At 42.8% G+C, this 22,840-nt stretch overlaps 1 protein-coding gene across 1 annotated transcript in view; it reads left to right on the top strand.

Annotated features, from left to right (window-relative positions):
- LOC128760507 (RNA-binding motif, single-stranded-interacting protein 2-like) overlaps window positions 1-22,840 on the top strand; it is a 31,538-nt gene that overhangs the window by 3,808 nt on the left and 4,890 nt on the right. The window contains exons 2-8 of the mRNA XM_053867955.1: window positions 12,234-12,397; window positions 17,110-17,168; window positions 18,431-18,522; window positions 22,052-22,209; window positions 22,345-22,424; window positions 22,545-22,654; window positions 22,785-22,828. Of these exons, the coding sequence (XP_053723930.1) occupies window positions 12,234-12,397; window positions 17,110-17,168; window positions 18,431-18,522; window positions 22,052-22,209; window positions 22,345-22,424; window positions 22,545-22,654; window positions 22,785-22,828 (707 nt within the window). The remainder of the gene's footprint in view (window positions 1-12,233; window positions 12,398-17,109; window positions 17,169-18,430; window positions 18,523-22,051; window positions 22,210-22,344; window positions 22,425-22,544; window positions 22,655-22,784; window positions 22,829-22,840) is intronic.

Below are 22,840 nucleotides of genomic sequence, written 5' to 3'. Positions count from 1 at the left end.
GATCCGAAGATAACAGGAGCAATGAGATATTAAGAGCCAGTGAAAAGTGTGTTGCGTTTTTCGTGTGCTACAAAAAAACTGCTACAAAATGGCAGCTGTGGTGAAGAAGCCTGTTACTTTTGTAATCCAAACTTTTTTGATTGTTCTTTATCATTTGGCAATTCCCGTCAGAGGTTGCCAAAGCAAGTCGTCCAAAACCATCTTGCTCATCGGCCCGATTCTCTTCTATCTTCTTCATGTGCCTTCTGGTTTCCTGTCCTTCTTAGTCACTCCCTCAACCTGAGCATCTCCAACTCTGCTTCCTGCTTTAGTGCCAGAGCTGCCATCTCTCAGCCATACAGCGTCTCACTACGGAGCTTCCCTTTCACTCATCACATGTTCAAATGAGGTTTACGCTCTGATTATTAGATAGTGTGAACAAATGGATCGCTGTGTTGAAGATTCAGTTGTTGCAGAATGTATACACCTCCATTAGTATATTAGTATATTAACTCTTCCGTAATCAACAAAATAACTACAGAGAACAGAAAGAAAATGTAGTATTAGTATTAAACACCTCACCAATACAGTGATTATTTATGTATTGAATATTGATATATGAGACTGAAATTATCGAGACAATATTTCACAATTCAATATTATTATGTATTATGTTTCTGCTAAAATATTTATACAATATTGTGCAATCAAGTATCTCGATATTTGAGTGTATCGATGCCTTATTGCACCCCTATTACATTTGGAGGGGAACATTACTTTCCCATAGAAAAATGTGCCAGTGAAACTACTACTACTCAATCCAAAATTTGGCTGGATATGTACAGTAAGTAAGAAGTGCCCTATTCCGGAGGTTGGAAACAGTAAATCTGCCCATGTTCAGTAGTATCACCTGGGGTCATTTTCCCAGACGGACGTTGTGTGGTTAAGATTACTAATCCACTCTGAATAGTGTGTCAAAGGGTGTTATGGTTCAATGGAATGTTACAGATATCTTAGTCGCAGAACTATTTATATGTTTAGAACAACAAACACTATGTTCAGGAAATGGTGACTCGTCCTGTGAAGGCTACTCACTGCTTCATTCTAGTGTCGAGTCCTGATCCAATTTTATTTTTGACACAGCTCAAGCTACTTTGCCACCATAGTTATTCTTTAACAAACCTGACCTGACGGAGTCAGTAGAGAGCTTGAAGCAAGACACAAATTCACGTTTAAGTCACACCAAATATAATTAAGGTGGATCATCACCAAGGCTTTGCTTTCGTGTGAATTACAAGATCAAGTGGAAAAATCCTGAACATTTGAATAGTGCAACTAAAGTTTGTCCTCGTAACAGTGAGTCCTCGATGCAGACGTGACATCATGTGTCTGTCATGTAAAGGTTAGGAGGTTGGCGAGGAGCAACTTTTCCTTAAAATCCTGCTTTCATTCAGGACACAACAGCTTCTGCTGCGGCGTAACGATGTGCCATGCTATAAATTCCTTCCAGGAAAGAGTCTGCCAGTAAATGCAGCCATTATTCGCATATTCAGCCATTAAGAAAAATCGCCCAGCTTGTGACGACAGGATTTTCCCTCAAGTGTGTTTGTTTGTGTCGGGCGGCGATAAACACAGCACATCATATGAAGCAGGCTTTTTTAAACACAACCAAGCCCTTACTCTGGAATAAGTCTGTCGACCTGGTTTTTTATCAGCACTTTCAGTTTGTGTGAAGAGAAACAGTGGAAATGCAGGATATTCCACTGCTATATCAAGATTTTCTAAAGTTTACAACTGAAGCATACTGAACTTGGAACAACTATCTTTCATATTTAATCATGCTGCTGAAGTGGCTCTGTGAAACTTGGGGTTTGACTTGATTTGTATGAAGTATGTGCTCCATGTGATCCTCTGGATCTGAAAACATGGAATCTCTGGATCATTACTCTACTATAGGATTTATAAATAATAGATTTGGTATGTGAGTTACAAGTCTACTTTCCATGTGTATTTACCCACAACAGCTTTCAAAACCCTGAAACAACATAAAAAAAATGTTAACTAATTAAAATGTTCTTTTTGCTTTTCTGAGACACACGTTACTTTCACAAGAATATTATCAACGTGAGATATGGAACTATGGTTGCTGGTTAATGATTTGTGTACATCAGACCAACGTGAGAAATCCACTGATTCCAGTTAACCATCCAGCTGTTCGAAATCCAATTTCTTTCTATGAAGGAGACATGGACATTATATTCAAACTGCCAGTCATAAGTTTACGTCCACACTAAACATGATCCAAGCCTGATTTACATAGAAGGTAAATGTAATATAGCGCTGCGATTATGTGCAACTATCGCTATAGTATGGAAGGGCGTTGTGACACATTTAGGGCGTCAAGGTTGCAGCTATACTGCGTTCCAAGTGACACGTTTGGCAAATTGTGCTGCATAAGGACTGATGTAGACAAGAGATAGTGGAGTTATTGCAGCTGCCCACTGAGGATACCCGACTGTCATCTTGCTTCCCTTTCTCCGCACAGAAGACAGCTATCATGACAACTAGTGCAGAGTCCATTGCATAGTGAAACACCGGAACTTGGTTGGCATGTTGTCATGATGACATGTTGTGCGGGTGATGTGCTCAACTAACATGGAAAGTCTTTAAAAGCACAGTGTGACATGGTGTATCATAAACGTCAATCGTGAACGACGTATAATGTGACAGTTTGCTCGACCAAGATGCAGGGAGACAGTCATTGTGTAGAATGGCACAAAAAAGATCATAAAGACTGTGTACATTGGGACTTGTGATTGTATAAAGTGAGGAGCTTTTGTGGTTATTTTTTCCACATTATGTATTTAATAGCACTCACCGTAACTGGATCTTCAAAACAAATTGATATGCAATCCATGTGATCGGTAAGCGACTGTGGCTGATCAGTGGCATCAAACCGAATCGAAGCATTCCTAGTGAAAGGTTATTTTTCAATATGTGTGGTAAAGTATCAGGATTTGGCGATGGCTTCCTCTGTGAAAACATTACTTGTGTAATTAAAAACGTGTTCCCTATGCATTTGTAATGGCATGCTGTTAATGTGTGTGTACTTCTAATTATAGTACCAGTCTGTGAGTGCTGTCAGTAGATCACTACATTTTTTGTGGTGCTGTTTATTACTGATATTTTGGATGGACATCCACAGGTTTCAATGAGAAAATGTCTCAATAAAAGCTATCACTTCTACCGAGAGAGCTGCTGTAAACAGGTATCAAGGGAGACAAAGTCCTTGAGGAAAGCACCTTTGCTGAAATTTGACACCGAATACTGCAGTGATGCCAGACACATTTTGTTCTCCGGCTCAGCTGTAGGCCGGAGTCTCTTTACCTTCCCTCTGTTTTTGAGCCTCTGCCATCTGAGCCGCCATGAAAGTTAGGTGCACATGTGAGTCTGCAATGTCGGTGTGCTCCCAGAGACTGAAGGATGCATTAGTCTGCCAATAGAAAAGACAAAAGGAGCCGAGAGATAGAGCAGAGAGGCTTCATGGACGAGTCTGGACGTGAGTTTAGTGTCCCTGTCACCTGGTTGGAATGCAGAGCTCCTCGCACAAATTGTCTGATAAGATCTGCACCAGAAACAGAGGATTTCCTGTCTGCTGCCATATTCCACTCCCTCAAGTGTGACTGCTAAAATAGTGAGTGCTCATTTTGTTCTACTGACATGAACATGAAACCAATATCTGGATATAATCATCAACTTCATGCCTTATTTGTTTCAATATTCCATTAAAATGTGAATTATTATTATTATTATTATTATGTATTTTTTGTAAGTATCCATGGACAGCAAAACTGTGCAAAACCAGGTTCATTTTTTATTCGTCTGTATTCCACATTTGTGAGAATATTGTTATTCACAGCATTTAGTCAGGCACTAGTCCTGACCATCTTAAGGTATCTAAACAATTCAGAGACACCTTTTCTTTTGGTGTTGCATGCCCCATTCATTCTCCCGGGAGTTTTAGTTTGACAGAGGTGGTCATCTCTCCATGTTGAGATGTGCCAGAGGTGTGCCAATCTCGAGCCATCCTCACTCCCATGGTGCAATATGTTGATGTTGGGAAAGTGGACTTGTGCGTACCGACATCAAAAGCAGCCTTCTGAATCCTATGTTGACTCAAAATGCCACAGGAGACACTCTTCACTGATGAGCCCTGAATGTCACTTGCTATTTATGCCCCCTTATGTGGCTCTGATCCTCCTACTACACCGTAACTGAAAGGCACGGCTGTTTGAAGGACTTTAAATAGCAGTGTGGAACGAAAGGAGCGTCTGGCTAACCTAATCCAACCTCCATCTTTCTTTTACGTGACGCGCTGCCCACGGCATCAGGACATGCCGCTGAAGGCAGAACATGTGCTTTAACTGAGAGCCTAATGCATCAACATGCAACGCTAAAAATGTCAGTCTAGTCCACTCTTCCACCATCAATATATTACTCCATGGGAGTGAGGATGGCATGGTTTGTCCACTCTTTACGGATAAAGTCAAGCATATTTTCTAGCCCAACTAACTATTCTAATCTCTGCATGTCCAAGCGTGCCATTCTCAAAAGGTAAATCCAGACAATGAATCATTATGTCGGGGAAGTGAGCTCATCTTCCTTGAGAGTTTTTGTATTTTAGTCTTTTGTTTAAGACTTGTGAGTGATTGCAGTTACTGGTCATTCTCTGGTCATGTTTCTTGATATTTGGAGCAGCTGTGGTGTCACCAGAGACCACATGCATGGTGTTCCACTTCTTGTCGGCATGTCTATAAATCTGATTCACTTGTTGGTCTGCTGATCTGTTTGTGTTTCCTGCATTATGCCACATAAGTGGACTCCCCAACAGAGAGGAAATCCATGTAATTCTGTAAGGTCAAACAAGGGTCAGTCAGAGCAGAAGGACGTCGATGAAAGCGGAAGTCGAGGAGAAGGGGTTATGTGCGCAGTGGAAGTCTTATTCTTGGGCAACGCCTGAGTTGACACTGAGTTGAAGCCTTTTATCATCAATCGTATTGATGGAGTTGCAGGTTCTAAAGCTGCACGACAGGCAGCTTCAAAGTCCATTAAGTTTATATCGAGAGGTGAATTTATTTATAACTGACTTCATTTTTAGCTGTAGTCTGATTCCATAAATAACACTAGGTATTTTTGAGTTGGTTGTGTGCGGTTGTATCAGAAATGTTCTGAGTGTCCAAAATGTCTTTGTAAACAGTACTGGGGGTCAGCTGTAGGGCAAAATATACACATAATAAATCGTGTGGTCTCAATCTCACCAGTGATATGAAGTCATAGCACATTACATAGTGGCAATAGATTAACAATAGAGACATTACGTTTGTAATCAGCATCTAAGCAGTGAATATATATATATATCAACAGAAAATAGTGTGCTCCTGTGGATATTTTTAATTTCTTTTATTAATGCTTCTGTTCAGGATTATTCATGTAGGTCAGGGGTCTCAAAATTGCGGCCCAAAGGCCATTTGCAGCCCTTGGGTGCAGTTATGCGACCTGCCAAATTTTAGCCTGGGAGTGGCCTTGAAGGGGCGCCCCCTCTGAGATCTCCCCCCAAAGTTAGATGTTTAGAGGACACTGTATAAGTGCATTCCAACGGAGGACAGTTGGCTTCACCTTGGGAGCACCTTGACTACAGTGCAAAAACACCAATTATTATTGCTATTAACGGCATCAAAACACTGCTATTCTTACCCCATCTGAGCTGGATGTCCATACAGAAGGATAGAAAACAAACAGACGTCTAGTGCAACCTTTCAGTCCTGCAGTGCATGATGGGACATCTGGAGACCACACCAGATGTTTGTGTTAGGACTTTTTAAAGGCGTTTTTTTTCTATAGATCTTCAAGAGGCTCCCACTGACATTAGGTGGAATTACCTACCGGTATTATTTATATGCCAACAAATATGTCCCTTGGATGAAGCAAAATGACAAATGAGAAGTGGCAAAACCACCAGATCCCTCACTCCACCGACCTTCGTCCCTGTCTCTTCAAGTCGGTCCTTGCATTTTCTCAAACGCTGTCACGTGCACCTGAGAGACATAAGCAAGCTCTTCAGACCCCACATGAAATGCAGGTTGATGTGATCAAAGACCTTCTCTGATATTCTGTCCAAATTAAAACAGTATAGAGCGATTTGTTTTATGGCCTACGTGCCTTGTTTGTCCACAAATGACGTTGGGTGCAAAGGTAGCGCTTTATTCGAGCTTGAACAGTGGAGCTGGGCTCTAAAGGTCATGCTTCATTTAGTAGATGGTAATAACCATATCGCCTTTGATTTATGATCTGTTGCATAAATAATACACAACAATTGAAATATGGATGTGTCAAGCATTCAACCTTGGACTCAACAGTAACTTGTGTGTTGTGATTTTAACACGTCATGTCAAGAGATGTGATCACTGAACCATTGTCACTGTCCTAACGTTTGTGCAGCACCTCTCGGAATTTGCATTAACACGACTTAACCACAACTCTATGCAAATAATTTTGGCCCATCCAAGAGCGGGGTGAATGTCATAAACCCCGGACAACCGATCTCATGTGATTCTAAATAAACACCCAATTATATTCCCAAACAGGTTTCACTAACACGAGATAAATGCTGCTGTGTTGTCACAATTAGTCCTGTCAGAATGTTGTGTGGACGTGTGTGTTTACTCTGAAGGCCTGTGTGGTTGTAGACTGGTCATTAAGGCGTGTTGTTGCTGCCACCGGGTCCCAGTCGAGTCAGGAGCTTGATTGGAAGTTGGCACTCTAGTAAAGAAGTTCATGAACCAGATTACGGGTCTCTGTTGTCCTGCTCTCTCATTCACAAATTAGCCGCCCCCAAATCCTTTTTCATCACAGACATAAACACTTGCAGGCAGAAAACGCTGGCCAGCCACCTTTTGCATTTTCCACTGGAACTCAGCTCTTTGTTTCAGTGAAGAGTTGAATTTTAAGAAACAAAAGGAGATTTGCAAACACCGAGGTATTTAAATCAGCCAGCAGGATTCTCACACATCTTTAGGTGTGATTATGTAAGTAACACTTTCATCTGTAATAACTAGCAATTGTGTTCACAGACAGTACTGGAAATGCTTTGCATTTAGTTTCCTTGGTTTTATTTGTAGCTTATATCACAAGGATGCAGGATACTGGCTAAATAGTCGGACAAGGTTAAACAAACACTTTCCATCATTGGGTTTGAACATCGTGCCAGTCGGTCGATCAGCACTACAGTACGACTTAGTCCGGTTCTATCTTTCCTCTGGTGTTTCCTGACTTGGGGCCACCCACATTGGGCCCGGTCTGGTGCTGCTGACAGGGGCGACGCTGCCTATGCTCACCTCAGTGCTGCTGTCTGGGTTGGTGCGCCCCCTGGTCAGCGCTCTGATCTGGTCACTGATGTGGTCAGTCGTGCCAAAGTGCTTCCTCCATGTCTGCCTTTGTGAGTTGATACACTCGTTTGGTGTTTAGATGTGACTATTTCATAATTCCTATATCCTTTTCAAATAGTATTTTAATTTTCAGATGAACACATGATTAACAACAGTTGAACACATGATTAACAATAGATGAACACACGAAAAACACAAGGCAACAAAGGTTAGCTAGAAAAATGGAATAAGAAATCACCTGGCAATAACCAAATGAAATAATCAAATATAAGTAATATAATTGTAGTAAATCAAATAGATATAAAATGCCAGCATACAAGCATATGTCAGCTCAAATAAAGCACTATATTAGTTACATTTTTTTTCTTCTACTCCTGAATAGCTGACAATTTCCACAGCTATATTGGATTATTATTGTTATTATTATTGTTAATAATAATAATAATGTGTGATATTTATTAGCCATTATTAATGTGTTTACTAGTTAATATGTGGTGAAATCACACACCTCACAATGTAATTTCAATTTATTAAGATTGCTCATAATTGTTTCTTTCAATGATCTTTTTACTGAATTTGCCTCGAACGAATTATGAACACATCAGAGCAATATAAGCTAAGAGAAAAGTCAATTCCCCCCAAAAATAAATAAAATTAAAATGGAACTGCGGTTAACAACTTCTGTGATATCATTAGGCAACCCCATTTTTTTCCTAGCCTTGTTAACAAAGATAAATAAATAAGAGATTAGATAGATTATTATTAATTATTCATCTGATTATGATAGTAAATATAGTATCACTCATTTCTGATGAAGATATTTCTCTCTTTTTCTGATCTTTCTCCGTATTTTGAAAAAAAGGTATTCTGTCTGACACTTTGGAACGCACATGGATAATGTAAAAAGTATGTGACACAAAGTTGTGGATATTTTAAGTGTGTTGAGAAGGATTTTTAAAAAGTTGTTGTGTTATTATGCGTGGACTGATGCACCCGCAGGCTGTACTAGAGGAGGGATTTTTGTGGGCGGTAGAGTTCCCCTTGCATGTGAAACAGTCTGGGAATCACACTGATCAATTGTTCCAAAATCTCTTCTTGTGAACTCAACTGAACTCAAACATTGTGACTCTTCCAGTGCTGCTGCTGATTGTTTTACTGGAAATTTTGGATTTAAGTTTTGACCCATTTCTTGTCAGTATTTTGATAAGTTGTACAATGTTTTCACTCTATCACCTCAGCCCATGAACTTGGCTTGATAAAGGTTTGCATGTTCCTGTCTGACTTTCCACTTGTGGGTTACAACTGAAAGGCGACCCAAGCTGATGTGCTTGGAGACTGCCAGCTTCTAGCCAAACAGGACACAGCACTTTTATGTGACAGCAGCTCTGGCCCGCTGCCCAGGCTGTTTCCTGATTGAGTACTTCAGTCACGACATGTCCGTCTATCAAACATCAATGCTTTCTAGCAACGAAGAGGACATTCCATTATATGAGCCAGTGTGTTTTTTAAATAATACATATTCTTCTTTAGCCATTGGTTTGAAGGGGGTGCATATATGGCATTTAGCCATAAGGTAGAGGTCAAAAAGTACTTTTTAAAAAAGCAGACGGCCAACACTTTTCTGTCCTGTGTCAGGCATGAATGTGACCCACCAGATGATCCTTCAGGGTTGAGCTGTGCTTTTGTTAAATCTGCTGGCAAAACACAGGTCAGAGGTTCCCCGCTGACGGGCCAGGGCTCCTCGTGGACGGTGTCTAATTAGCAGGATGGCTTGATGTTGCCGGGGGTCCTGGTGTGACTCCGGTCCCCTGCTGGGCTTTTCCTAAACAGCAGTCTAATCAGTGACCCTTTCATCTGTACCTTCATTAACCCATTGTCCCTCTTGTCACCTCGCTAGAGTGAAACACCAGTCGCACCCCCACGGCCAGCAGACGTGTTCCCATCCTTTCATATGCAGACAGATTAAAACATCTGGCTGTTAGCTGAATGGCGTAAACTCTCCCCCCGAGCAAACACTCACACAGAGCAACAATCTTCCTCTCCTGGTGGGCTGGCGCTCTTTGCAGCGTAGCGCTTTATTGCCTCCGTCTAGTTTGGAGAACCGCCAGCAGATTCATTCCTGGAGGAAGAGATGACTGTTGTCTTGAAACGCTTACTTGCTGTCAAGGAACCATCAGCTCGGCGTTGCAGCAGAGAATGTCAAAACTTATCACCGACGTTTCTGATGCAGAATACAGTATATAAAGAGAGAAACTCGACGACTTTCACTTGCTGGTCAAAGCGGTGTGTTTCAGCTAAAGAACGCGAGTGGCTGTTGTCGTGGAGGTAATGCTACCTAGGCGCAGAAATATTAGTTGCATATAACATATAAATCTTTTCATGCAGAAGTAAAAAAAACACTGACTTTATTTTATGTGATCAATTGGTTAGCACCACAAGACTGAATTATGTACTATGGGGCCGGTTATTTTTTTTTACATCTGGTATTATGGAAAAATATGTACAATGTTTTTGTCATCAAAGTTGATGGAGATGGAGTCTATGGTGATGCAAATGTAACTAATTACCATTGAAATGAAAAGAGAAGATGAGCGTGGTTACATGACGGCCCAGAACACAGAATTATTGCCTTAATTCGGCTAAGTTCCGACTTTTAAAATGCATGTAAACAGCATCGGGCGACTACTGGAGAGTCGGTTGTGCGGCCTGGGTAATGTGGTTAAAAGCTGGACTAAGCTAGCATGTAGCGGAGTAGCTCGACTATGACCGGACTGGGTGATGTGCGCCTGCGCGAGCATCAGCTACGCAGTGGAAGTCAACAAACTGCTCCTCAGACGTGAATAACATTTTATACAATTGAGAAGCGCAAACCTGACATCAACTTATCACTTGCAACGATGCTTATCTGCAGATGTGTACGTTTGTCTTCAACCACCTTCGCTTGTCGTCATTTTGATCGTTCTCACAAGAAGATAAGATGTGATTTGTTGGTTTAAGGAGACGACATTACCACCACGTTAGCAACCGTTAGCATAGTTGCTGAATTAGACAAGGCTCATTCTGGTGATTTAAAGCGCGACTTGTTGCTTTAGTTATTGCACATCTTGTAATACAAAGATGACTCCTGAGTATTCTTTTTTTTTTTGGTTCAGAATCTCGCTTGTGTAATCCAGAAATCTTCAAAGCTCCACTGTGCAAGATAGCCGCTCATTGAGCGGTCTGATCCTGGCAGATGGCTGCAACATGAGAATGTTGATGAACATTGTAATCTAATGAGTCAAATGAATTCCTGCTGCGCTGCCGTTTGATTCCTGCTTGTCTCTGCGTGGCTTTAATAACTCGACTTTCCTTGGTGATTAAACTCATTGGCTCTTTCTCTGTGCTCACTTTGAACCTGATGGAGGGAACGTTACCTGCCGTCGTCCGAATGTACTGAGACAGTTTCAGTTCAGGTCAATGAAACTATATAAATATTGCTGTTGCCTCTTTCAATTTTTGGTTTTGGTATGCACCACAAGATCGTCCTGTGGTTCCCGTAGTGAAATAGTAGTTACCCGTCACAACATGGTGAAACCGTAAGAGGCCCCCTTTTTCCCTATATGGAGCCGTGAGCCAAGAGGCCCCACATTCCCCTCAGAATGCAGTATTGAGGAGTGTTGACATGAGGCCTGTGCGATATCATTTTTCGCTGCAACCACATTGTCTCATTCAGATTTTAGTTATCGTTTTCCTTCTTTTTTGAAAAAGTGTTTTTGTCTCTGCATGTCTCTTAGTCAAACACATCTGGTCATTGATCAAAAATATCATTATACTTATATACATATTTATATCTAATATGACTTTTATTTTCCATGTTTTATGTTCCTTGAGTCGTCATTTGTTTCTAAAAAGCGTCACAATGCATTATTTCTTTTTAGCAATACTGTATTATGGAGTCTGGTTTCTGCTGTTTATGTATGTGCCCTTTTGTTTCCACTGGGATTCAGACTGCTCTCGTCCAGAAGAACAGCACATCGTTCACTGACTGCTTCTGTCTTTCATAATTGAGTTTAAGATTTGACATTCAGGATTTGGTCTTCAATGCTCTTAACTTATTTGTCAGATCTGCATTCACCTTCCTCAGTCTTTGCTTTGTGACCATCCCTCCCTTCTGAAGTCGGCCCACCTTTAGATTTAGCTGAAGTGAGGTTCATTTAAATGAAAAGTCAGAACTCTGTAGTCTGTATTTTGGCTAATCCATGTAATATATGTATTGACTGTGGATATTACTCAACAATGATTTTCACTGCATTGTATTGCGATCAAATAATGAGACTAGGAATGATGTCTGCTAAGCCACTCATTTGCACCTTGACACATTTGTGTTGTTGTTATTATTATTATTATTGAACGATTCAGAGGAAGTGTTTTCAAACCATCTCACATGCTGAGATTGGACAACTAGTGGCCAGCTGCAGTATTGCATACAGAGGGCTGCAATTGGACCGTAGGCTGCAAGTTTGAGAACCCTGCATTAAAACAATCATTGATATCAATGAGCTCAATGGGACAGTCGGTGGCACTAGTGAGAGACACAGACATGAAACTGTCACATGGCACAGAAATTCATCCCATCAGCACTCGAGAGTCAGTTGTTTATGGTAATACAGCATCTCAAATAACAAGTTGACCTCCAGTTTTCTGAAATATGTATTATTTACTCATTTACTCTTTTTGTTTGATTTCATTTTGAAATTGTTTGTGGCCATCTTGCGCTGATACACATGTGAAGTTGTCCACAACATCACATTTGCTCTTTCTTTCCCACAGCAGGCCTATGTGTCCCCCAGCCATCAGATGGCGCCCCCCAGTCCCAACACCAACAGTAGCAGCAACAGTAGTGGAGGAGGGGAACAGCTGAGTAAAACTAACCTCTATATACGAGGACTTCACCCGGGGACTACAGACCAGGACCTGGTCAAGCTCTGTCAACCGTAAGTAAACAAGACACATTAAGGTCTAGAAATCAAGAAACAAGTTAACAGTTTAGTTTCACAGTGTGATACTTTGAAAACACAAATATTGACTTCTGTTTTCCATGATGTCGTGTGGTATGCTACTTTCCTTCCACAGAAGCGGAATAGGATTTTCATATTTAGCTTGTTAGCTGAATAAGAATAAGTTTTGAATGGCATTTCAGTACCACAGTCCTTTCAGGTGTCACCTTCATCTTCACCTTCTTCTGCCGCTTATCCGGTGTCGGGTCACGGAGGCAGCATTCGGAGCAAGGAAGCCCAAACTTCCCGATCCGCACAAACCTCCTCCAGCTCTTCCCGGGGGATCCCGAGGCGTTCCCAGGCCAGATCAGAGACATAATCTCTCCAGCGAGTCCTGGGTCTTCACTGGGGTCTCCTCCCGGTAGGACATGCCCGGAACACCTCCCCAGGGAGGCTTCCAGGGGGCATCCGGATCAGATGCCCGAGCCACCTCAGCTGGTTCCTCCCGATGTGGAGGAGCAGCAGCTCCACCCCGAGCTCCTCCCGGATGACCGAACTCCTCACCCTATCTCTAAGGGTGCGCCCAGCCACCCTGCCGAGGACACTCATCTCAGCCGCTTGTATCCGCGGTCTCATCCTTTCGGTCATTACCCAAAGCTCATGACTATTGGTGAGGGTGGGAACGTAGATCGATCGGTAAATCGAGAGCTTTGTCTTGTGACTCAGCTCCCTCTTCAGATGTCTTTTTGTGAATCCATCTAATTGGGCAGTTACGACTGGACCAGGTAATCTGTGCCTGCTTTAGTGTCTGCAGCGCGTATAGACCTCAGGTTGTAAAGAACCGATCGAATAATGTCTTACGTGTATTATTATTATTATGATGCTGCATTAGTTTGCAAGTCTTTGTCTATGTTTATGGTGAAGACACAAACTTGTCCTCTGTCATGTTGTTGCTTGGGATGGCTGTGATCTGCAGATGCTTAAATTTCAGTCCCAACCACCGTCATATAGTTCGGTCTTCGGATTCTCTCAAACAAGACTGATTGTTGATTTAAAGGATTTGCATCACATGGCTGAGCGTTACCTATGTTGCTAACATGTGGTACGTTCGGTGGAATCTCTGCTGCGTTTCAGATGATGTCAGAGCTGGGAATGACGCCGGACGTTACCAAAGGAAGACACTCCATAAACAATGTTGCAGAGCTTGACCAGGCTAGCGATAGCCACCATTGTAGTTTGGGTATACAAGCATGAGCATTTAAAGTTACAAGGGAGGAAATTTTCTTTATATGTGCGTCAAACATTGCTATATGTTAGACCGATTTAGAGAAAGAATGCAAACTCAGGGTGATGACAATTCACCCACCTTGGGACTGGGATATTAAACGTCTGATGGTGGCAGAGCTGGGAATTTCCCAGTTCCAAGGACAACTGGAATGCGGCATGCAAGAAACGCATTGCTAGAAATCTGGGTCAGTGCCAACAACATCAGAGAGAAGTATACATCGAAAGCCTTTGAACAGAAAAAAGAAGCGTGAAGGAGGGGAGGGAGGAGGCCCAGGAAGGGTAGAACATGCTGTCTCGTCATGTCCTGATCTAACCCTCCTCCTGGTGAGTCCGGATTGGCTCAGCAGAAGCAAACTCGCCTCCAACTACAGTGACGACAGCCATCAATCACTCGACATGTACACTGTGCATGCAGCACTGTTATGCCACTGATCTGATTTGTGATCACATGCCACAGCTTACTGTGTTGCAGTGTTCCAGAACTCAGGAAGTCACATGTACATTTCGGTTTACCATAATGGAGTGTTTCACATTGACGTTGTGTCGTTGAAGTCAAGTGGTCCTGTTTTATCTGGACGCAGGAACATTAGGGTGAAGAAGGGAGAATGACAGAGAGGTTATTGTGGAGAAGGGGCGGATGAATGTGGGTGGGTGGTGGGGTGGCGTCTTGAAGGGGGGAGCTCAAATGAGTGGGAAAAGAGTAGTGCGGCCCACTGAGAAAGAATGTCAGGCAGTCGTATGTGGGTCATAGTTGTCTTTTAAGTCCTTGGCCTCAGCAGCGATGTGCACCGCTGCACGGCTGCAGAGGTAAGTGAAGGGTCACACAGTCAACGCTCGCAAACCTTTGAACCCGCTTGATGTGACTGCTGAGGGAAACACGCACATTAAACACGGCTTAGGTTTCCCTTTGCTCTGTCACAAATCAAGAAGAACTGATGAAGTTTATGTCAATATGTCTGATTAAATAAGGGATCTAATGTTTTAATTGTCACTGCAATGGTGGCTCATGATGGCAAAAGTTCTGTTGTGCTGAATGCTGGTTCCTTCCTTGTTTGTTATTGTGCCTTTTATATGTATCGGGAAACGTCTTGACAACCTCCTCAGCATCTAGTGGTAGACACCAAATATTTCTGTTCAGATTTACGTAAAAAGTAATCCCAACTTAAGTCGAGATGTATGAAGTACAAGTTCAAGTTGGAGACACAGAGATTTTATTCAAAATGAAGGACCCCCCTCATTCTTCTCAGGAGATGTTAACCAACATTTAGTACTGACACCTCCCATAACATGCTCCGCTCTGGGACCACAGCAAGAAAACAGCCATTAACGTCCATTTCTCGATGCGGGTAATCCATATGAGAATTGGCTGGCTTCGTGATTATGATCCACCAACGTGAGGAGGAAACTGTAGAAAGAGTTAAAGTTGAAGTTAGTTAAGCTGCACTGTAACTGCTGATTTGAAATACTGGAGATGACTTAAGCATTTCAAATGTATTTCAAAAGTATTTCCGCGACAGACTCTGGTTTGGGCAGTCACAAGCCATTATTTTCCCAAGAGTGTGTTTGTCTTGAGGAAAGCCTCATGTTTGTCCTGTGCTGTCTGGGCTGCCATGCAAACATACAGATATAACTGGGTTGGAAAATACACTCCAAACACAAATACTCTAATTGGACAAAAACAAAATATTTGGTGACAGCATCACAGAAACCTCATACATGAGTCACACACGTAGCACCTTCGTCTCAAACTGAGATGTTTACATATGGTTTGGGAATCTCCTTGGAAAACCATTCCCTGAGCGGTGTGGTTGCTGTTTCTCCAGGCTTATAGGTGTTTATGCTTCTTAATGGTGCCAATCCATTAGCAGTACAGGCAAGGAGTTAGTATTCAATATTACTTTAATAGTAAGGCTACTGCCAGAGAGAAGGCCTGCAGTCCTCTCAGCAGTGTGTTAGCATTTATGCTGCAAAATGTTTTGATTCTTTCCATACATGTTGGGTAGTACTTAAAAGTCTCATCTGTAATGAATTATTAGTACATTCTGAAGACATTATAACGCTAAATTTATAGTCATGTATAATAACTTATGACAAGGTTTATTAAGTATTATAAGTTTAACGTAAACTAGTTCTAAAGACTCAAGAGTTCCTAACCTGAACCCCTAACCTAACCAAGCTGAATACAATAAACAGTATTGCAAAAACACAATTCTCCCAAATTTTGCACCTTATAATATTTAATAAACCTTGTTGTCATCTGTGATTCTAAACATTCATAATGTCTTCTGTAAAGCCTTATAAATGCATCACAGATGAGACCTTTAAATGAAGTGCAACCAAGTTGAATGTCCAGTGCTATCTTTTAAACAAGGGATTCCTTTTCCAATATGGTTATACATATCCTTACCCTGGGACTAGTTTAAGTGCAATGTTTAAGTGCCTCTTTTAAAAGATGTGCTGTATAGTTGAGTGTATTCCCATAAATTCATAGACAATCAGCGTTCGACTTTTGACGCAGGCTTTTTTGTGGAATATATTTGTTATGTTTCGCAATAGACCAGGCATTTAGGTTGTGTAGACACCCATATATCAACCACAAACATCATTGATATAACAGGCGTGTACAGTGTGAGTCATCCGAGCAGATGTCTGCTGAAACAGGTCTGGAGTGTAGGACCCGGCGGTGCGCGGATGTGAGGAAAGAAAAACAGAGCGAGGGATGTGGAAAGGAAGGGAAGAGGCGTCAGGTTACATTCCACCCAGACGTCATGTCGCCCAGGCTCAGCTAAGCCTGCCTCTCTCTCTCGCTCTCTGAGCTGAACTCACCAGACAAGGGCTGGTCTATACCACTGTAGTGCTGATGTGGTATAGCACAACATTCCATTAGCACAGGCGTCTTGCATAACGCCTACCATTGACCGCTTTTAGCTCAATCTCATTCCATGAATGTTTTATGATTGCATCTACACCAGTTGACTGCTATTTGTGCGTCAAGTTTTCATCGTCTGCGCTGCAGACGAGAAAGCTTCAGATGAAGGATTGAGTTGCGTTTGCTTAGATTCCTCTTTTTGTTTAGCCAAACAGGGCAAAGATACTTGATATGCATCCGTACAAATATCTATTTGCAGCCTCGTGTAGACAGAACAGCCAAAGCCTGACGTCTCCTGTCAAAAAGGACATAAAGGAAGAGACAAAGTGTACAAAGACACAAGGGCGGAGGCAGACAGTCTTCAGTGACACCTAATTAACACTCTCCATTCACAACACAAAACTGAATGTGCAGGCATTCATGTTTACACCTGCAGTCATCTTGTCAGAGGGAAGTGTGGCGAGATCAGTATGCAAGCGGTGGAAGCAAATTCTTGCATTTGCCCCGCAGTCACTTCACTTGTAACTGAGGTGCTTTTGCTGTTTCCACGCAGGTATGGCAAGATCGTGTCAACCAAGGCCATCTTGGACAAAACCACCAACAAATGCAAAGGTGAGCAGAATGACGTCGAAGACATCCACACAAGTTGCATTCCGGACAGGCAAATTCTCCACACAAGTCTTGCATGTTACTGGATCCTGAGCCTTTTGAAACTGGGTGAATGAAATACCTGAGAAACACATTGATTTATAGTTATGCTTGAGTTGAGCTCCAACTCGGCAACATCCATTTCCAGGCTCGCGTTTTTGTAGCACAGGGCTCAAGCCGTCTATGTCCTTTGTTTTGTGACAATTACAATGCCTCATGCAGGCTTGGCATGTGTAATAACACATTGTTTTCCGTCACTTCACGCTCAATTTTCTGGACGCCTGACATGGCACCATTTTTACGGACCGCTTCTTCTTGTTACCATCCGGACAAAATATCGGATAGGAAAAGTTGTGACTCCATGTAGATGTAGCCTCCGGTCTCATTCATCTGCTGAGCTGTTTATGGGGATAAACATGAAGAGTGTATTATAGATGAACATGTTTAAAAATTAAAGGAGATCAGTCTGACTGGCCGAAATGTCAGGAGCAGACCAGGAATCAGAGACAGCACCAATAAGTATTGGGCCTTTGGATATGAACAATCTCGAGGTAAACAGCTGCATGACTAACATTATGACTTAGCTATTAGCATCACATGTGAGCCCCTTAATTGTCTGAACCAGATCCATTTTTTTTCAAATGCTACCCAAGCCACCTGGATATGTGGGCCTAAATCCAGTCTTTTGACATGCGACCTCAGTCTGAACGACCAGGTGGCATCCATCTGACCTACACATGATAGAGCGCTCACTAACGTACATAAAAGTATAATAAAAAAAACCATAAAAATGGCTGGACAGGCACCACCTCTACCATCCTTGTTGACAAACACGTCACGCTTGCTGTGTGTGACATCGTTGTGTCCTCCGATGGACATGCTGGACACTTGGGGCCGCTTTGAGTTCACACTGGAGACACATACAAGTCACATTTCATTGGAAATAAGAATGACCACTAAAAAAATATGATTTATGCAAAGAAAAAAGTATCAAGCCCTGCTGTCTGAATGTAGCCTTATTGATGAAGTTGATTTGTAACTCCAATTATGAGGTAACATTTCAGTGCAAGTTGATGTGCACGGGCCAGGGTCAATGACCTTGGTAGCTGTTTCCACAGACCTCTTTTGATTGATCCTGAAGTTGAAATTGAACACATGGTTCAAGCACATTGGCAAACTATCATGTCCATTAGTATCTCCCTGAAGTCTGACACTTGTGTCTCTAGGTTATGGATTCGTGGACTTCGACAGTCCGGCAGCAGCACAGAAAGCTGTAACAGCGCTGAAGTCCAGTGGCGTCCAGGCTCAGATGGCCAAAGTGAGTATTCTGAACTTGAAATATTTTCTCCCAGTGACCTCCCAAATGTAGAGAATCATCTTGGTCTCTGTCCAGTCACAGCTCTCTACGCTGTGCTGCTCATCCATGAAGAATTTATAGCCCTCATACTGTACCTGTCAGTCATGGTCTGGTTTCAGCCCCATTTTCACTGATCATCTGTCTCTTCTTTCTCCGTCGACCTTGGCAAGACCTTCCCCTCTCCTTCTCCCACACGCCTCCCCTCTTTGCTTGTACGTGTTGCTAACCTGCTCCTGTTGTAGCACTTGTTCCGAGTGCTTTGTCCAAGTGTCTGCAGTCAAAGCAACCCTTGTCGGCCCATTAAGCTGATCCCTCTGGCTCTCAGGATCCCCATTGAGGGAACCCAGGGGAGGGTGCCACTACACCAAGTGTCAATGGGGAAGGCACAATGGACTGGCATTGTCCATCGTCTGGGTCTAGGCCTGGGGCTGACACCAACCATTTAATACCCTCTACCCAAGTGTCCCCGCCTCTCCTACGTCTTGCACCCAAACAGACCCCGTGCAATGTAACACTCTGGGCTCGCTGCTCAGGCCTGGAAACTGAAACAGATCTCCATTGCCAACTGACCTGGACCAGTCTGGTGCAACCAAAGCTGTGCGTCTATGCCGCAAGAGTGCCACACAATCCCACATATCTCAATACCCGACCAGCGCAACCAGACACCCTGACTACCCCCGGACAACATGTGCTCAGTCAGTGGTGTTGATCACCACCATAAAGCCCTAAATATACACAGCTGCCTCTGGGTTATTTCAGGTCACGCTTATATTTGTAGGAGTTTTAGCAATCGACAGGCCACCTCTGACTGTGCACGCCTTCACAATGACAGTGTTGTGAACAAACAAAAAGCCACACCTTGCCCTCTGTAGCGAATGTGGACTCCCTGGACGGGCCACCCCAGCCTCCAGGCGGCGTGCCCGGAGCAGCAGCAGTGTACGCCAGGGGAACAATGCCTGTTAAAAATAGAAGCCTTCCTGCTTCTGAGCACCTCCCTGTTCATACTCAGATGTCAGCTAACATGCTCCACACTCTAAAGCACACAGACACACCTCAGCAGACATTGCTAAATGTGCCGGAGTAAATCCCTCTCACATGATCAGGGCTGCAGCCTCCACGGCTTCTCTGTGCTTCGCCACAAAATATGATAGTTTATGTATTGTTGGAGCCACTGGGCTTTTAATTGAACCTTTAATTGCCCCATATATTGCATTACATCACGCAACACGTTTGTTATGTTTTGTGAACCTTTTGATGTAAACTTTTTTCTCCCTCATCACTAATATTTGTGTTTCTTGACGCTAACTGTCATTTCTAAATTTAGATTGTTCGTGTATTTTTGGTCGTTCATGGTCCCACAGTGTGTGACTTGAGCTACCTCATTTTAATGTCCCCTATCAAGCTCAATTACCATGGATATCGGATGAATATCGGATATGAATATTGATGAATAACTGTGATCAGTGTGATCTCTTTCGTTTCTTTTCACTTTTAAATGACTAATTGGGGCACTGAGTCACATTTCATGTTGTAAAACGTGTAGCTTTCTGTGGAATATGTTTACGACCGGGACACAAAACAACTTGCCAAATGGCCCAGTACACAGCTCAGTATGAGACCCTCATTCACCCTGCTGTGAAACTGTAGTCAATAACTGCTTAATTTAGGATAGGACAAACAAACCACACCACGTTTAACACACCTTAGCTATGTACTTTTTTTTCTTTGTTTGCATATTGGCTACATATATATTGTTAAAGGCTATTTAGTACTGTGATCCACTGGGAGAATCATCATCTAGAATCATACTGAAGAGATGATTCTAGAGGTAACATCATCATGACTCAGGACCAGTATATGGACAACAACTTAACAACCATATAATGCAGAATTTAGGATGCTTCAAAGAAGGAGCTTGACCCCAATCTTTTGGTTAGGATGCCCCCTAAAAGTGGTCGTCACAAATGCAGATGTTGCCCAATGGTAACTGCTTTGCTCCGCTTTGAAAACCCTCTGCAAGAACAGATCGAAGTAGTACCTCTGCCAAAAAGCCGGACCACATGTTTGATTTGGCGAAGACTCCCCATCAGATGACCTTTCAGAGGCAACGTCTCTATTTGACTGGGCACCTGCAGCAGGGTGGCGCTGTCACCTCACTCTTTTAAGAATGAGCTTGCTCCACTTTCCTTTCTTTACTCTGATTCTTCGAATTCCACTCCTTATCTCATCCACTCCTCCCTCACCCATAAACATATTGTACCTTCCATGACTCCTCTCCTCCTTCTTGCTTCTTGTTTTCCTTTCCTCTAGCCCGGCCTCTTTCCTCCTGGTTGCCAGGTTCCTGTTGCTGCATGAACTCTTTAACCTAATGCCCCGGCTTCCTGTCTGCCTCATCTCACTGGGTTTCACTTTCACACTACCTGAAGAAATGAGGCTAAACATTTGCCATACGAAGTCTGCCATCAGCTTTTCTCGCTAGATCCCTGCAGAGTTTTATTAATATCAGGGTTGTGACTCTCGACGAATGACATTAGGAATATTAACATTGTAAACATTTAGTCTTCTCCCTGTAGTACTATGTTCACAGCATAAGAAAAATGCAGTACTAACATCACAGCTTTTCTAAAGTGATCGTTGTTTGCTTGTTGTCACAGATGAAACAAGGCTTTTCACTGTCTTAATATTTGTCTGAGCTTTTTCAAATGTGCTGTAGCCAACAAGAGGCTTCAGTCCGATCATTGAAAAATGAAGCTTTCCAAAAAAGGACTTAAATCGTTGCAGGAACGAGGAAATTGTTGAGATGTGACGCCGAGACTTTTAGCATTCATGTTTGTGTGTTCCCATAGCAACGCTGATGAAAACATGGACACTAATGATGCGTTCATGAATCTGACAACCGTCAGCCACAAGCCTACAGAGCCCTACCCATTCACATTCACGTGATGAGATCATGATCTTGTGTATTATGGTCTGTTGCAAGACCATAGTAGTGTGTCTACCTGATGTGTGTTTTCAAATATGATTTAGTCCAAGCGTAACTGTGTGTGTATGTGTTTGTGTGTGTGTGTGCGTGCGTGTGTGTGTGCATTTACATAGCTACCCACGTGGGAACTATTTCTTGAAAACACTCCTCCTTTGGAGGACAGATTAAACTTTCGAAATACCTGAGTCATATATGGGTTTAAATTTGGTTAAGAGTCCTGGTAAAGTTTAGCCATTTGTTGTGGCTGGTTAGGTTTAGTGTGAGAAACAGGAAAGGGTTTTTGCAATGGGCGGTCCTCACAAAGATAGCGGTGCAAATGCATGTGTGTGATCGTGAGTGTACCATCTCAGGACCAGTGACTCATGTTTAAACTTAAATACATGCTCAAATGATGACTGTGTTATTCTGCCTCGACTTCTCTTTCATGTGTCTGCGGGCAATGTGTGCAAGGAGATTACATTTATCTGTGACATAAAAAGCTGACGTTACTCTGCTTCCTTTGTGCAGCAACAAGAGCAGGATCCCACCAACCTCTACATCTCAAACCTGCCAGTGTCTATGGACGAGCAAGAGCTTGAAAGCATGCTCAAGTCTTTCGGCCAGGTCATCTCCACGCGGATCCTGCGGGACGCTAATGGGACCAGCCGCGGTGTGGGCTTTGCCAGGTCCGAGCCAAATGTCAGATTTCTCTCCTCTCATTTGGAGTGGACGTCATTAGCGTAGTTCATAATGCTCACGTACTCTTGAGTTGCAGTAGAATCCAAAACTAACACTGCATGTTGTGATTGATTGTGTTGCAGAATGGAATCTACAGAGAAGTGTGAGGCCATAATTCAGCATTTCAATGGCAAATTTATCAAGATTCCCCCGGGAGTACCTGGTGTGTGGAATGTTTACTTTGGACTATAGAAACTTGATACTGCTGTTGTTGGCGCCAAAATCGGATTCTGGGCCCCCGGCTGAGGTCACACAACTCACTCTCCTGTTTGATCTTCTGCAGTGCCCACCGAGCCATTATTATGTAAGTTTGCAGACGGGGGTCAGAAGAAGAGACAGAACCAGGGGAAGTACCTCCAGAATGGAAGGCCCTGGGCCAGAGATGGGGAAACCGTGAGTGACTTTCCTGCATCAACTCCAACACGTTACCGTTTCATATGAGATTTATTCAAAGGCTTACTCAAGTCTTTGCTGGGGTCCGCATGACCTCACTGGTTCTGAATTCTGTGTATTGTTTTGCCAGGGAGGAATGACACTCGCGTATGACCCCGCAGCCCTGCAAAATGGGTGAGAGTGTTA

Source organism: Synchiropus splendidus, chromosome 6, assembly GCF_027744825.2.
Source record: "Synchiropus splendidus isolate RoL2022-P1 chromosome 6, RoL_Sspl_1.0, whole genome shotgun sequence".
NCBI lineage: Eukaryota > Metazoa > Chordata > Actinopteri > Syngnathiformes > Callionymidae > Synchiropus > Synchiropus splendidus.
Note: the sequence above shows the minus strand (reverse complement) of the source record. Positions and strands in the feature narration are given on the sequence as shown.